At 37.5% G+C, this 16,640-nt stretch overlaps 1 protein-coding gene across 1 annotated transcript in view; it reads left to right on the top strand.

Annotated features, from left to right (window-relative positions):
* The window catches only part of LOC127433070 (band 4.1-like protein 4), a 62,269-nt gene extending 57,873 nt beyond the window's left edge, over nt 1-4,396 (top strand). Inside the window, exons 21-23 of the mRNA XM_051684715.1 lie at nt 652-762; nt 863-941; nt 3,220-4,396. Coding sequence (XP_051540675.1) covers nt 652-762; nt 863-941; nt 3,220-3,330 — 301 coding nt within the window. The 3' untranslated portion in view covers nt 3,331-4,396. The remainder of the gene's footprint in view (nt 1-651; nt 763-862; nt 942-3,219) is intronic.
* The last annotated feature ends 12,244 nt before the right edge of the window (nt 4,397-16,640 follow it).

Genomic DNA, 16,640 nt, shown 5'->3' with positions numbered 1-16,640 from the left:
CTCTGAATCTGAGGTGTGCGTTTACTTAGTTGTCACTTCTAATGGGAAAAATAAAAACATGAAAGTGAATGGTGACTGAGGCTAACATAATACCTCCTTTTGTGTGCCACAGAAGAAAGTCAGGTTTGGAACACAGGAGGGTGAGTAAATAATGTCAGAATTGAGTGCTAAATGTCCCTTTTTCAAGTTTTGAAAGTAGGTAGTTCGCATAATTCAGTTGTGAACAAATATTGACTTATTCATTTGTGCTATTTTGCTTTTTGAGATATTAAACCTTGCATTTTTGGCCTGGTTTTTATTCTCACAGAGTTTTTTTTTTTGGGGGGGGGGGGGTTTATATACTTGAAAAGCTACAGTCAGTACTTTTGACACAAATCAGTATAAACTCAGCAGTGAGCTATTGAACTTACATTGTCTGATGGTCCAACCAAGTTCATTTATAAAGTGTCGAATGTTTACTGGGCCATTTATTGCAGTGTATAACGGTGCATCTCCACAGCAGAACGTAAACATGTCCATATAGACATCATTAATTACTGATGTTTTGGCATATTAGTCCAATGATTGCTAAGTTTGCAGTTTGCTGTGAAAGCTAAAAGGAGAATTAGGTTCAAAGAAAGACAAAGGCCCGATTCCTGTATCCCGTTTCAGGACACAAGGTGACCCGATCAAGATCCGGCATTCACATTCTCCCCGAAGCTTCCGACAGTATCGACGCTCCCACTGTTCAGACGGAGAGAGATCGGTGCTCTCCGAGGTCAAGTAAGTCCTTCACTTGAGAGTAATATTTGTACCCCAGTCACCACTGTGCACAGATCAGCTCTCCATTTTTCATTATTTTCCTACATATTCACATCTGTAGCTCTCGGACTGATCTGGTGCCCCCCCTCCCCGTCACCCGCACTGCAGATGTGCCCGGTTCCAGCTCGACCCCTGTACAGGTCAGTCACCCCTTTACCTGCCCTCACCCCATGACCACCTTTATCATTACTGCAAATGCCTACATAAGTATTTAACCATTTCATGTATTTTTAAATAATAAAGGAATATTCCAGGTTCAATACAAGTTAAGCTCAATCGACAGAATTTGTGTCATAATGTTGATCACCACAAAAATAATTTCGACTCGTCCCTCCTTTTCTTTACAAATGTAAAAATGTGTGTTCCAGTGAGACACTTACAATGGAAGTCAATGGGGTCAATCTGTAAACATTAAAATACTGTTTCAGAAGTATAGACACAAGACATAAACAATATGTGTGTTAACATGATTTTACTGTGATAAAATCACTTACTAACCGCATCTGTGTAAGCTTGTAGCCAATTTTACAATGTCAACAAACTATTTTATAATATAGGCTATTTTATTATTGATTCATATATTTTGATGAAAGATTACAAAGACAAAAAAAATGTTTTTAAAATAACATGCACTGATGAAACGTTCACAGTAACACCAGAAACATTCTCTCATCATTTTCTCACCCTCATGCCATCCCAGATGTGTATGACTTTCTTTCTTAAGCAGAACACAAATTAAGATTTTTGGAAGAATATTTCAGCTCTGTAGGTCCATACAATGCAAGTGAATGGTGACCAGAACTTTGAAGCTCCAAAAAGCACATAAAGGCAGCATAAAAGTAATCCATAAGACTCCAGTGGTTTAATCCATGTCTTCAGAAGCGATTTCAGATCAATATTTAAGTCCTTCTTTTGCTATAAATTATTCTCCCTGCTCAGTCAGGCTGCACTTTCACATTCTTCTTCTTGTATTTTTGGGGATTCACATTCTTCATGCATATGCCCCCTACTGGGCAGGAAGATGAATTTCAAGCAAAAAAAGGACTTAAATATTGATCTGTTTCTCACCCACACCTATCATATCACTTCAGAAGACATGGATTAAACCACTGGAGTCTTATGGATCACTTTTATGTTTCCTTTATGTGCTTTTTGGAGCTTCAAAGTTCTGGTCACCATTCACTTGCATTATATGGACCTACAGAGCTGAGATATTCTTCTAAAAATCTTAATTTGTGTTCTGCAGAAGAAAGAAAGTCAAACACATCTGGGATGGCATGAGGGTGAGTAAATGATGAGAGTATTTTTATTTTTTTGGGTGAACTGTCCCTTTAAGAAAGTAAATAGGTTATCACAAATAAAGTTATCACATTGCTATTAACTACTTTTAAAGGAATATTCCGGGTTCAGTACAAGTTCAGCTCAATCGACAGCATTTGTTACATATTGTAGATTACTGCAAACACTAATTTCGACTCGTCCCTCCTTTTCTTTACAAAAGCACAAATGTGTGTTCCAGTGAGACACTTACAATGGAAGTCAATGGGGCCAATTTTTGGAGGGTTTAAAGGCAGAAATGTGAAGCTTATAATTTTATAAAAGCACTTGCTTTAATTCTTCTGTTAAAACTCATGGATAATTGGAGCTGTAAAGTTGTTTAAATTGTTGTTTTTACGGTCATTTTGGGGTTTTAGTATTTTCAGCATTATGTTGTCATGACAACAAAGTTGTAAAATTGTCTAGAGCTTCACACAGATGTGGTTAGTAAGTGATTTTATGACAGTAAAATCATGTTAACACACATATTGTTTATGTCTTGTGTCTATACTTTTGAAACAGTGAGTATTTTAATGTTTACAGATTGACCCCATTGACTTCCATTGTAAGTGTCTCACTGGAACACACATTTGTGCTTTTGTAAAGAAAAGGAGGGACGAGTCGAAATAATTTTTGTGGTAATCAACATTATGACACAAATGCTGTCGATTGAGCTTAACTTGTAATAATTCCACTCAATGTATTCAAAATAATGTCTATATTTCCTCCTTGTTCATTGTTGCACATGCTGTCACACTAAAAAGATGTACATAGAAACATATTAATTTATAATTTAAATTTACTATACTGCACATAAATGATATTATTTTAGAAATATGTGTAACCCAACGTAAAAGTAATTACCTTAATTGAAAGTCACTAACAGTAATGTGATTACAGGAATTTAAAATGTAATGCGTTACACTACTTTTGAATTAAATAAATGAATTTGATTACATCAGAATGCACTCAACTCTGGCTCTGGCACAGCACACTGTAGGGCACCTCATTCAGCAGATTTAGCTCATGCTGAACCAGAAAACAAACTACCGCCAGCTTTATGTCTTACACTGTAATGTGCGTTCCGTTTTTTGCTTTCAGAAGAAGAAAGGGTCCAAAGACAACCTCTCTGAGAGCTCCGAACACGACACAAAAACCAACGCCAAGGTGGTGAAGACTGTACACACATCTCGCGTGAAAACAGACACGTGACCGTTTTTCACAACAGACGTGTGGAGAAGGAACAGCGGGATTGCCAGTGGAATGAAAAGTCCTATTGGGACCTTTATGGAAACACTCAAGTGATCACCAATCAAAAGTCAAGCTACTTTCATCATAGTACAGGCCATAAATCTGAATGTTTCTGCACTGAAAGTGTAGTGCTGTGGTTCTCGACTGGTGGGTCTGTTCTGATACGTTCACATTGTTAAATGAAAATAATAAAATGCATCATAAATAGGCTTTTAAACAGGTGGGGAAAAAAACTCTTGCCATATCTTTTGTTTTTTTGACATCAAAGTTCCAGTCGAACTCTACAGTATTTTGGCACAAGTTCGTCAAATTAGACAGATGTCAACATGGACAGGTTGCGTGACGTGCCCTCATCCTCACAAAACATGAACAAAACACGAGGTAAAAGAAAATACCACCCAGACGACATTAAATACAGGTTCAGTGACAATAAACGTGGCTTGTGTCGACCACAGTGTGTTCTGTGCATTGAATTAGTGGCTTCCGAGAGCAGGAAACCATCGGAATTAGAAAATTCAGCCCATGTTATATTATTGGATGTCCACTGTAAAATGTGGGTCCTGAAGCAAAACCAGTTGAACCACTGATTTTGATGGAGGTTTTGTGTAATGCACAACTACGTTGCAAGCTTTTAGATTAGATTAATTTCCGACTGACAATCAAATGAAGGATGGTGGATTGTTGGCATAGCATACACTTTCTAGTCTTACGGTGTTATGTGTGATAGTATCGTAAACACAAGACTCTTTTTGAACATTTTAATACAGTATTAACGTTTGTGAGTATGTGGGAATTATAAACAGTGCTTTGTATTATTATTATTATTATTATTATTATTATTCATTGTGTCCTCATATTTTAGATTAAACTCTGCTGTAGGAAATATTGCTGCTGTATTTCTATATTTGGTTTTGCACAATAATGTAGCCCTGTCATTTCTGTAAAAAAAAAACAAAAGTATCACTGTAGCAAAGTTGGAAACTCAGCGTCTTGAATTACAACATGTTTTTGTCAATAAATACATCCAGATCACATTCACTTGTTGTTTTATTTGCATTCTTAAGTGAGTGTAATTGTCTGATCCAGAGAGACAGATTAATTAATTCCCTAAAGTTTTCATAAGATCATATGTAGAATGAGCAGCCATGGACAGCAGCTCCCTTTAGTAGTTGTTTCCGGGAGGCACATTAATTGCTACAAAGCATTCTAACTACATTTTACCTCATTAAAGGGATAGTTCACCCAAAAATGAAACTTCTCTCATCATTTACTCATCCCAGATGTGTATGACTTTCTTTCTTCTGCAGAACACAAATGAAGATTTTTAGAAGAATATTTCAGCTCTGTCGGTCCTTACAATGCAACTAAATGGTGACCAGAACTTTGCAGCTCCAAAAAGCAAATAAAGTCAGCATAAAAGTAAAAGACTCCAGTGGTTTAATCCATGTCTTCAGAAGCATATAATAGGTGTGCGTGAGAAAGAAAAATACTGTATTTAAGTTCTTTTTTTACTAAAAATTCAACTCCCTGCCCAGTAGGTGGCGAGACATACGAAGAATGTGAATTGTCAAAAACACAAGAAGAAGAAAGTGAAAGTGAAAGTGGAGATTTATAGTAAAAAATGACTTAATTATTGATCTGTTTCTCGCCCACACCTATCATATCACTTCTGAAGACATGGATTAAACCACTGGAGTCTTATGGATTACCTTTATGGTGCCTTTATGTGCTTTTTTGAACTTAAAAATTCTGGTCACCATTCACTTGCAATGTATGGACCAACAGAGCTGAAATATTCTTCTAGAATCTTCATTTGTGTGCATCTGGGATGGCATGAGTGTGAGTAAATGATGAAAAAATTTGCATTTTTAATCTCATCAATTAATCTAGTTGTAGATCAGAATGTATCCGCTGTCCTTTGAGTTAATCTTCTCTTATGAGACATTCGTACTAAGCAGTAGCCTACATTGTAAAGTCTTTGTGCATTTCTTGAATATATTGGACCAAATATATTAAACTAATTTTTAATTTTTATTTTTTTATAACAATATCAGAATTATGTGGAAATTGGTGTGAATTTTAAATAATTACGTATTTGAGAAGATGTTGCTATTTTTGCCATGCTCCCCTGGTGCTATATGCACTTAACTGGTCATTTATATAAGGAATAATGTTCAGTCAGCCTGTGTATATTGCAAAATAAACCCTGACAGGGTGAACAGGTGAAGCAGATTAGCTGTTTGAAATGCTGAATTGACCAATGACCATACAGCACCGTTTTGTCATTCAATATAATACATAAATATCTTTTCAAAAGAATTTTCAAATGTGTCAGTACCAGTGTTGGGTAAGTTACTCTAAAAAAGTAATTAATTACTACTAATTACATCTTCTACAGTGTAATTAGATTACTGTACTAATTACTCTGTCTGAAAGTAATTGCATTACTTATTACTAATTACTTTCTAAAACCCTGATCAACCTCGACCAGATGAAAAATACAAGAATAAACATGAAACTGTTCTTTTAATTCTATCAAATAAATCATATAAAGTCAAATAAATTATTCATGAACTGGCCAAAGAATTTAAGGGGGCTGCATTAAATTAGAAAACATATATTTGAACATTAGATGTTCAATTTCGATTTTAAATTCACTATTGTTTTATATAGAATTGTTCTAGAGTCTATACAGTATTTAACGCCATTACATCAGAAGTAACTGTAATTAAATTACAGAACAATTAAGAGTAATCCCTTACTTTACATTTTCAATGAAAATGTAATTTAATTACAGTAATTAATTACTTAGTAATGCATTACACCCAATACTGGTCAGTAATAAAAAAAACTTTAGAAAAGACAGAGAGCGTATTTTCAGTTGCCGCCAAAAATAAATCGTTTGCAAACTGTTCGCCTGAGGAGACGAAAGCATGACAACAGCAGACTGCGAGCACTTTCCATTAGGATCAGTATACGACGGTAATAAGTTAGCAAAACTCTGTCATAGTCATTATTTATCACTTTATTTAAATGTATATATATATATATATACTGTATATATATATACATTTCACAAGTAAACTCAGAGATTATTTAGCAGAGATGGGCCACTTCTATTAAATTGAATGGGAGAAATTGGAACACTCAACCAAGAAGCTCTAGCGCAAACGGTCAATGGATATAGAAAGGAAGTCCCGCCTTACAGGTAAAAGAGCCAATCACCTTTTAGATAGAGACATCACCTGTCAATCAAGTTTAGAGCACCTCCCTCCTTCATTAGATCAACCTCACCTGTTTACTGAATCTGCTTGCACACCTGCACTCACACTGATTACACCTGCACCTCTATATACACTCAGTTTGTTCTCACTCTCATTGCAAAGTCTTGCCTTTCACTCGTGTTAGCATTATACTGATTCTGTTTACCTTGGTTTCTGGATTTATGCCTGTTCTCTGTTTACTCTTCTGTCTGTCATTTTGGATTTGTTCACTGTGTATCAACCTACCTGGTTTTGACTCTTGCCTGCTAAATAAAACTCTGCAAATGGATCCTAAACTTCTGTCTCAGTCTGAATCGTTACAGAGGACTTCGCCTCAAGACGATTCAGCAGAGTCTCCGTTTCAGCAAACGATGTTCAACGCACAAGCCGCCTTGCTTGCCAATCACCATCAACTACTCGGGCGACTTTCTACAGCTATGGAGGAGGTATTGAGTTACCTGAGATCGCTAGCAGCCACCGCTTCATCCTCACAAGCAGCAACATCGCCGCCACCCCCACCTCAAGCCGTCACTGAGAATCCTTCTGCATCTCAATTTCTACGACTCGCTTTACCAGCAAAATTCAACGTAATGCCCCCATTCAACCTGATCCTTCCAAACCTTTTATTGTAGAGGTCGATGCTTCCAACACTGGGGTCGGAGCCATACTCACACAACATCACGGGGAAACCCAAAATGTACCCTTGTGACTACTTTTCTCTGCAGAACAAAACTGATGTAGGTAACTGGGAATCGTTGGCTATGCAGGCCGCTTTTGAAGAATGGTGACACTGGCTTGAAGGAGCTCAACACCCCTTTACAGTGCTCATTGACCACCGATATCTTGAATGGTTGTTAGTGCATTACAATGAGGTTACTACGGTGTTTTGAGGGTTGTTACTGCATTACTATGAGGTTGCTAGGGTTTTGTGAGAGGTTGTTAGTGCGTTACTATGAGATTGCTAGGGTGTTGTGAGTGATTGTTAGTGTGTTACTAGAGGTTGCTAGGGTGTATTGAGTTGTTGTTAGTGCATTACTAGAGGTTGCTAGGGTGTACTGAGTAGTTGTAAGCGCATTACTAGAGGTTGCTAGGGTGTTTTGAGTGGTTGGTAGCACGTTACTATGAGGTTGCTAGGATGTTTTAATTGGTTGTTAGTGTGTTACTATGAGGCTGCTAGGGTGTTCTGAGTGATTGTTCATGCATAACTACTATGAGGTTGCCACGGTGTTGTGAGTGGTTGTTAGTGCGTTACTTGAGGTTGCTAGGGTGTACTGAGTAGTTGTTAGCCCGTTACTAGAGGTTGCTAGGGTGTTGTGAGTGGTTGTTAGTGTGTTACTAGAGGTTGCTAGGGTGTACTGAGTAGTTGTAAGCACATTACTAGAGGTTGCTAGGGTGTTTTGAGTGGTTGGTAGGGTGTTTTAATTGGTTGTTAGTGTGTTACTATGAGGTTGCTAGGGTGTTCTGAGTGATTGTTCATGCATAACTACTATGAGGTTGCCAAGGTGTTGTGAGTGGTTGTTAGCGTGTTACTTGAGGTTGCTAGGGTGTATTGAGTGGTTGTTAGCGCAATACTAGTGGTCGCTAGGGTGTATTGAGTAGTTGTTAGTGCGTTACTAGAGGTTGATAGGATGTTGTGAGTGGTTGTTAGTGTGTTACTAGAGGTTGCTAGGGTGTATTGAGTAGTTGTTAGCGCATTACTAGAGGTTGCTAGGGTGTACTGAGTAGTTGTAAGCGCATTACTAGAGGTTGCTAGGGTGTTTTGAGTGGTTGGTAGCATGTTACTATGAGGTTGCTAGGGTGTTTTAATTGGTTGTTAGTGTGTTACTATGAGGTTGCTAGGGTGTTCTGAGTGATTGTTCATGCATAACTACTATGAGGTTGCCAAGGTGTTGTGAGTGGTTGTTAGCACGTTACTTGAGGTTGCTATGGTGTATTGAGTAGTTGTTAGCGCAATACCAGTGGTTGCTAGGGTGTATTGAGTAGTTGTTAGCTCGTTATTATAGGTTGCTAGGGTGTTTTGAGTGGTTGTTCGCACGTTACTATTATAGTATATTTTTATATATCAAACACAGAAAAAGTGCTTATATAGAATAGTTTGAGCATTATTTTAATCCAGGAAAATAAGGATGAGACTGTAAGGTCTTCGTGACCTTGCTGAGAGAAACCTGGGCACTCAGCCATGACAGAAAATTACTAGGGAGAGAGTACTCTTCAAAGCACTGAATGGCACAGACAATAGTTAAAGACTACCACAGCCAATAGTCAAAGTTATTGTATTATGAAAAATGTATACTTTCATAATAAATGAATTTAATTTAATTTTTTTTTTTTTTTTTATAGACTAACTGCCAGAATTCCACCATTAAAAAGAAGTCAGAGAGTCTGTGAAATAATGGTGGTGAACAAGGAGGGTGGAGAAGCACGCTTATTGGCTAAGATAACAGGAGGGGTGTGCTTATGAGGTAATGTGTGATAACAGAAGTGTATAAACAAGTAAGCTTTGAATGAGAGCATCAGACGATACAGCTGGCATCTCGGCTTTTTTGTTTTGCTCAATAAAGTCTGACCTTTGACACCTGGAACTCCTGACTTCAAGAGTTTTCTTACAGAAAGGGAGAAGAGAACTCAATATTCCACAACACTGTGAGGTTGCTAGGATGTTTTAAGTGGGGGTTAGCACGTAACTAGAGGTTGCTATGGTGTTTTGAGTGGTTGTGAGTGCGTTACTAGAGGTTGCTGGGGTGTTTGAGTTTTTGTTAGAGCATTACTATGAGGTTGCTAGGGTGTTTTTAGTGGTTGTTAGTGTGTTACTTTGAGGTTGCTAGGGTGTTCTGAGTGATTGTTAGTGCATTACTTGAGGTTGCTGGAGTGTTTTGAGTGGTTGTAATCGCATTACTATGAGGTTGCTGGGGTGTTCTGAGTGGTTGTTAGTGTGTTACTAGAGGTTGCTGGTGTGTTCTGAGTGGTTGTTTGTGCATAACTACTATGAGGTTACTAGGGTGTTTTGAGTGGTTGTTTGTGCATTACTATGAGGTTGCTAGGGTGTTTTGAGTGGTTGTTAGCGCATTACTTGAGGTTGCTGGAGTGTTTTGAGTGGTTGTTATCGCATTACTATGAGGTTGCTGGGGTGTTCTGAGTGGTTGTTAGTGTGTTACTAGAGGTTGCTGGTGTGTTCTGAGTGGTTGTTTGTGCGTAACTACTATGAGGTTACTAGGGTGTTTTGAGTGGTTGAAAGTGCATTACTATGAGGTTGCTAGGGTATTTTGAGTGGTTGTTAGCGCATTACTTGAGGTTGCTGGAGTGTTTTGAGTGGTTGTTATCGCATTACTATGAGGTTGCTGGGGTGTTTTGAGTGGTTGTTAGCGCATTACTTGAGGTTGCTGGAGTGTTTTGAGTGGTTGTTATCGCATTACTATGAGGTTGCTGGGGTGTTCTGAGTGGTTGTTAGTGTGTTACTAGAGGTTGCTGGTGTGTTCTGAGTGGTTGTTTGTGCGTAACTACTATGCGGTTACTAAGGTGTTTTGAGTGGTTTAAAGTGCATTACTATGAGGTTGCTAGGGTGTTTTGAGTGGTTGTTAGCGCATTACTATGAGGCTGCTAGGGTGTTCTGAGTGGTTGTTAGTGTGTTACTAGAGGTTGCTGGTGTGTTTTGAGTGGTTGTTAACGCATTATTATGAGGTTGCTGGGGTGTTTTGAGCGGTGGTTAGCGCGTTACTAGAGGTTGCTAGGGTGTTTTGAGTGTTTGTTAGCACAATACTGTGAGGTTGCTAGGATGTTTTGAGTGGGGGTTAGCACATAACTAGAGGTTGCTGGGGTGTTTTGAGTGGTTGTTAGCGCATTACTATGAGCGTGCTGGGGTGTTCTGAGTGATTGTTTGTGCGTAACTACTATGAGGTTGCCAAGGTGTTTTGAATGGTTGTTAGTGCGTTACTATGAGGTTGCTAGGGTGTTTTGAGTGGTTGTTAGTGCATTACTATGAGGTTGCTAGGGTGTTTTGAGTGGTTGTTAGTGCATTACTACGAGGTTGCTAGGGTGTTTTGAGTGGTGGTTAGCACATTACTAGAGGTTGCCGGGGTGTTTTGTGTGGTTGTTAGCACATTACTACGAGGTTGCTAGGGTGTTTTGAGTGGTTGTTAGCGCATTACTATGAGCTTGCTGGGGTGTTCTGAGTGATTGTTTGTGCGTAACTACTATGAGGTTGCCAAGGTGTTTTGAATGGTGGTTAGTTTGTTACTATGAGGTTACTATGGTGTTTTGAGTGATTGTTACTGCATTACTATGAGGTTGCTAGGGTGTTTTGAGTGGTTGTTACTGCGTTACTATGAGATTGCTAGGGTGTTTCCAGTGATTGTTATTGTGTTGCTGTGAGTTTGCTAGGGTGTTTTGAGTCGTTATTAATGCGGTATTATGAAGTTGCTAGGATGTTTTGAGTAGTTGTTAATACGTTACCATGAGGTTGCTAGGGTGTTCTGAGTGGTTGTTAGTGCATTACTATGAGGTTGTTAAGGTGATTTGAGTGGTTGTTACTGCGTTACTATGAGGTTGCTAGGGTGTTTTGTGTGGTTGTTGGTGCATTACTATGAGGTTGCTGGGATGATTTGAGTGGTTGTTAGTGCATTACTATGAGGTTGCTAGTGTGTTTTGAGTGGTTGTTGGTGCATTACTATGAGGTTGCTGGGATGATTTGAGTGGTTGTTAGTGCGTTACTATGAGGTTGCTAGTGTGTTTTGAGTGGTTGTTGGTGCATTACTATGAGGTTGCTGGGATGATTTGAGTGGTTGTTAGTGCATTACTATGAGGTTGCTAGTGTGTTTTGAGTGGTTGTTGGTGCATTACTATGAGGTTGCTGGGATGATTTGAGTGGTTGTTAGTGCATTACTATGAGGTTGCTGGGATGTTTTGAGTGGTTGTTAGTGCATTACTATGAGGTTGCTGGGATGATTTGAGTGGTTGTTAGTGCATTACTATGAGGTTGCTAGTGTGTTTTGAGTGGTTGTTAGCATGTTACTAGAGTGTTCTAAGTGGTTGCTAGGTGGGTGCTTACTGGCCCCAAGTGAAAAGAGCCCACTATGATATCTGGTCTCTCTATCGAATGTTATCTAAAGCTAACAAGAGTGTGGTGGCAGACTATAAAACAAATATCATCACGATTATATCCCAAATGTTCAGTATTTTTGCCTTCAGACAGGCCTTGTATGGATCTGACCACAATTTCTTCCTCCTCAAAGGCATCAGAAGCATGTTTAATATGGTAAAGTGAACAAGTGTGATGTTTCCTGAAGATGAAAGTGTGTCGTTTTAACTGACAGCTGAAGCTGTTGTGTCAGGTGGTATCTGCCTCCGTTTCTACCACTCCCTGAGTTTACCCCAACACACTGTCTGAATATCCCACACAGCTCTCAGCTGCAACAGATTTCTATGTGTTGTGGCAAACAGCCAGAGCGGTTTGCCAGATGCACTCCCTCAACTCTGATGAGGGATTTAAGGACAAAGAAAAAAGGAATGAGACAAAGAAAGCCAATATACAATCTGTAATCGTTTCCACAGTTTTTGTGCTTTTCTTGAAAGCAAAACCATTATTTTCCATGGTTTACACACCATAATCTATCAGAAATCCAGTTTTTCTAGCCTTCTTGCACACTATTAACATCATTGCATTAGATTAAATATCAAGCAAACTTTAAAGCAAATGCCATTTATTTAAAAGCACAAACACACTCCTCAAGCGAAACTTTATTTTAACTAGATTTTTACACTTTATGAAGAAATTGTCTAGCAGCATTTGTTTGCAGATAACACTTGTTTTGATACTTTATTATCTAATGAAATGGCATTCAGTCATTCATAAGTGTGACTTACAGGAATATTCGGGGTTCAGTACAAGTTAAGCTCAATCGACAGCATTTGTGGCATAACGTTGATTACTCCAAACAGGAGCACACATTATGCCACAAATGCTGTCGATTGAGCTTAACTTGTATTGAACCCGGAATATTCCTTTAAGCATCCAAGTACTTTCTCTGGCCACTTTATTTGCTGTAGTCTTATGTAATCGCTTTCCGATCCTATAGGCTGCAGGAAGGTTCACAGGATTTTACCACAATGGTGTTGAAGTTTTGCTTTGTGTTTTACAGCACTGTTTTACTCAATGAACTCATTTGGGAATACAAACGAGATTATATGAGTCAAGCACTCTCAAAACTTCCTGCGAGCTCTGGAGGACAGAAGCTTTAGTGATGTGTTTCATGTAAACAGGATATCAGCCCTCCCTGCAGACAGCGCGTTATCCAATTATTACAGATGCTTGTCATCGCTCTTGCAGACAGATGCAGCTCTGGTTGTTGGTTTGACTCATAATTATTAAAACAGCCAGAATTGCAATGATGGCCTTAACAAATATTTGGAAGCTTTTGCCACACTTAAATATGTCTTGACATTCATTGCATTGATTAGATAACAAAGTATGAAAGCAAGTGCCATCTGCACTCGAGCTTTTCGAATGTCCAGTGTGCAAATGTCCATTCCTGATATCAACAATTGAATTACAACAAGCAAAAATGCTCATTTTTGTAATTTGTTTTCACTATATGTTAATATCAGATACGGTAATGTGATTTTAACTAGTAAGAAAGTCTTTTAAGATATTTTTAATTACTCTTCAGTTTAATGATTTCTGAAAGCCATTTCCAGATATCTGAAATACATAATCTAACATGTTAAGATGACTGAAAAATGTGCATGTTTTTACCGGTTTACTAATTCAGAAACGGACATTTGCACTTGTATCAAAACAATTAGTCTGCTAGTAAGATGTACAGTACTTATATAGATATGTGTGCAACTTTGAGTAGTAAGAAATTAATTATAGATATCTGTAACAGGAGTGAATGACAGATCATTGGGAAATTCTGCTAGTGAAAATGCAGTTAATCAGTCTGTTTTTAGATATTTTAATCTGGAAAACATCGCATTATCATCTGCTAAACATCTTAAAAAGATCAGATCTGCTGATTGGAAATGTCTTATAGACGTATTGCAGATGAGCCTAAAAAAATATAATACATCTTCATAATACAAAATACATCTTCCGGATGTAAACACACACATCTCGTAGACGTCTGGGTGATGTACGTGTGCTATCAGGGAACAGATAACAAAAATTATGATTTTTACTGATTGAAATTCAATCATTATCAAGATATCAAGATTTTGTTTTTCTACGGGTACTGACTATCATTTAAATCCTGCACGCGATTAAAGGTTAATTTGGCTTGCCATAATGCATGTGCTATCCTTCTTTCCTATAAATGACATTTGCGTTGATGTTTTATCTAATGCAGTGGCATGCATATGATTTTAAGTAGTAGTTTTTTTTGGGGGGGGGTATGTTCAGTAAGGTTTAGCAAATGTAATCCTTAAATTAAGGGTTCCAAGAGCTGGTTCTCTGGTGTCCTTTCAGTCAGAAACAGATTTAGATCTTGTTTAATCCTGTAACCTCCTAATTCAGTCAAAATGTGGTTAAAAGCACTAGGGTTATGTGATCATAGTGTGCGCATGACCGGCGATGCTCAGTAAATCAAAGGGCTTTTTGTACAAAGTGATCATTAGAACGAACAGATGGAGAACCAACTAGATTTGAAAAGCAGGATGAACTCTGTCCAGCTCGATTCAGCTGTACAAATCGTTTTCAAACGCTCACTGACGAGCAGTTTTTCACTAGAAATATCCGAGAGTTGTTTTCAGTCAAAGAGATATTTCAATGCCATCTGTCTAAGACATGTGGAGGTCCAAAAGATCCCCTTATACACGGTTCTGTGTCTCAGCATTCCAAATCCCAGCACAAGTCATTCCCAGACTGAATTCTGCATGGAGGTACTTTCCGTATGATTACAACTGTGAAATGCCCTCAGAATATAACCACAAGAGAGTCTTTCTCATACACATAATCACAGAGCAGTACTTTCCATGGTACGGTCTGTACTTTATTAAACGACAGCAATGGAGTTTTAATAAACAAATACGTGTGTGCTGAAATTAATGACTTACTTTGAGCTGAAATACAAGGACACATGTGTGTTACAGAAGTACAGTAAGTAAGTGCTTGTTTTCTTGTTTACTTACTGACCAGGAAACACCTACTTTAAAAATACCCAATATTATGTATTATTTAGGTGGTTAAAAGTAGGAACATTTTAAGCAGTTTCAGCTGTGTAACATGCTGCAATTCATCTAAAACTATTTTAAACAACATTTCTCCAATATAAATATTATTAATGTAGTTTTTACAACTAAAAACTCATTTGTCGCACTGTTAAAATTCATTCGTCACACCATCAGACCATTTAAAATGAACTAATGAAGGCAAAAAGGGGATTTAAATGGTGATAAACTGGAATCAACTAAAATACACACTGCAAAAACAATTTCTTAATCCATATTTTTGGCTTGTTTTCAAGTAAAAATATATGAATATATAAACATGCTTAAAGCATGATAAATTAACTTGAGAAACCAAATATTGCATAGATATAAAGACTTGTTTTCAAAGAATTTATGTTTATTTACCTTACCCCCATTGGCAAATATATATACACATATATATATATATATATATATATATATATAAGCATAAACTTAACTATATACACTGGTGGCCAAAAGTTTGGAATAATGTACAGATTTTGCTGTTTCGGAAGGAAATTGGTACTTTAATTCACCAAAGTGGCATTCAACTGATCACAAAGTATAGTCAGGACATTACTGATGTAAAAAACAACATCATCACTATTTGGAAAAAGTCATTTTTGATCAAATCTAGACAGCAGCCGTCACTCCATCACCTTATCCTTGAGTAATCATGTTAAATTGATCATTTGGTACTAGAAAATCACTTGCCATTATATCAAACACTACTGAAAGATATTTGGTTCATTAAATGAAGCTTAACATTGTCTTTGTGTTTGTTTTTGAGTTGCCACAGTATGCAATAGACTGGCATGTCTTAAGGTCAATATTAGGTCAAAAATGGCAAAAAAAGAAACGGCTTTCTCTAGAAACTCATCAGTCAATCATTGTTTTGAGGAATGAAGGCTATACAATACTTGAAATTGCCAAACAACTGAAGATGTGTACACTACAGTCTTCAAAGACAAAGGACAACTGGCTCTAACAAGGACAGAAAGAGATGTGGAAGACCAGATGTACAACTAAACAAGAGGATAAGTAGATCAGAGTCTCTAGTTTGAGAAATAGACGCCTCACATGTCCTCAGCTGACAGCTTCATTGAATTCTACCCGCTCAACACCAGTTTCATGTACATCAGTAAAGAGAAGACTCAGGGGTGCAGGCCTTATGGGAAGAATTGCAAAGAAAAAGCCACTTTTGAAACAGAAAAACAAAAAGAAAAGGTTGGAGTGGGCAAAGAAACACAGACATTGGACAACAGATAATTGGAAAAGAGTGTTCTGGATCTTAACCCCATTGAGCTTTTGTGGGATCAGCTAGACTGTAAGGTGCGTGAGAAGTGCCCGACAAGACAGTCACATCTATGACAAGTGCTACAGGAAGTGTGGGGTGAAATGTCACCTGAGTATCTGGACAAACTGACAGCTAGAATGTCCTGAATATACATTGTGATCAGTTGAATGCCACTTTGGTGAATAAAAGTACCAATTTCATTCCATAAGAGCAAAATATTTAAATTATTCCAAACTTTTGGCCACCAGTATATATATATATATATATATTCTATTTAGAAATTTTACAAATATACTCTGAAAGTCTTCTGAAATAAATATTAATAATAATATGTTTTAAGGATGTTTGGATATTTAACTGGAATACAAGAAAAAAAATACTGATTTAGAAAATGACTTTTGCAGTGTACAGTTTCCGTTATACATTTATGTAGAGTATAACCTAAATCTTGATGTTGAAAAAATAAAAAGTTGGACATCAATTTTTAAACCACCTATATGTATTAACAGGCCAATAAAGACAACCAACAA

This window comes from Myxocyprinus asiaticus, chromosome 42 (assembly GCF_019703515.2).
Source record: "Myxocyprinus asiaticus isolate MX2 ecotype Aquarium Trade chromosome 42, UBuf_Myxa_2, whole genome shotgun sequence".
Lineage (NCBI taxonomy): Eukaryota > Metazoa > Chordata > Actinopteri > Cypriniformes > Catostomidae > Myxocyprinus > Myxocyprinus asiaticus.
Note: the sequence above shows the minus strand (reverse complement) of the source record. Positions and strands in the feature narration are given on the sequence as shown.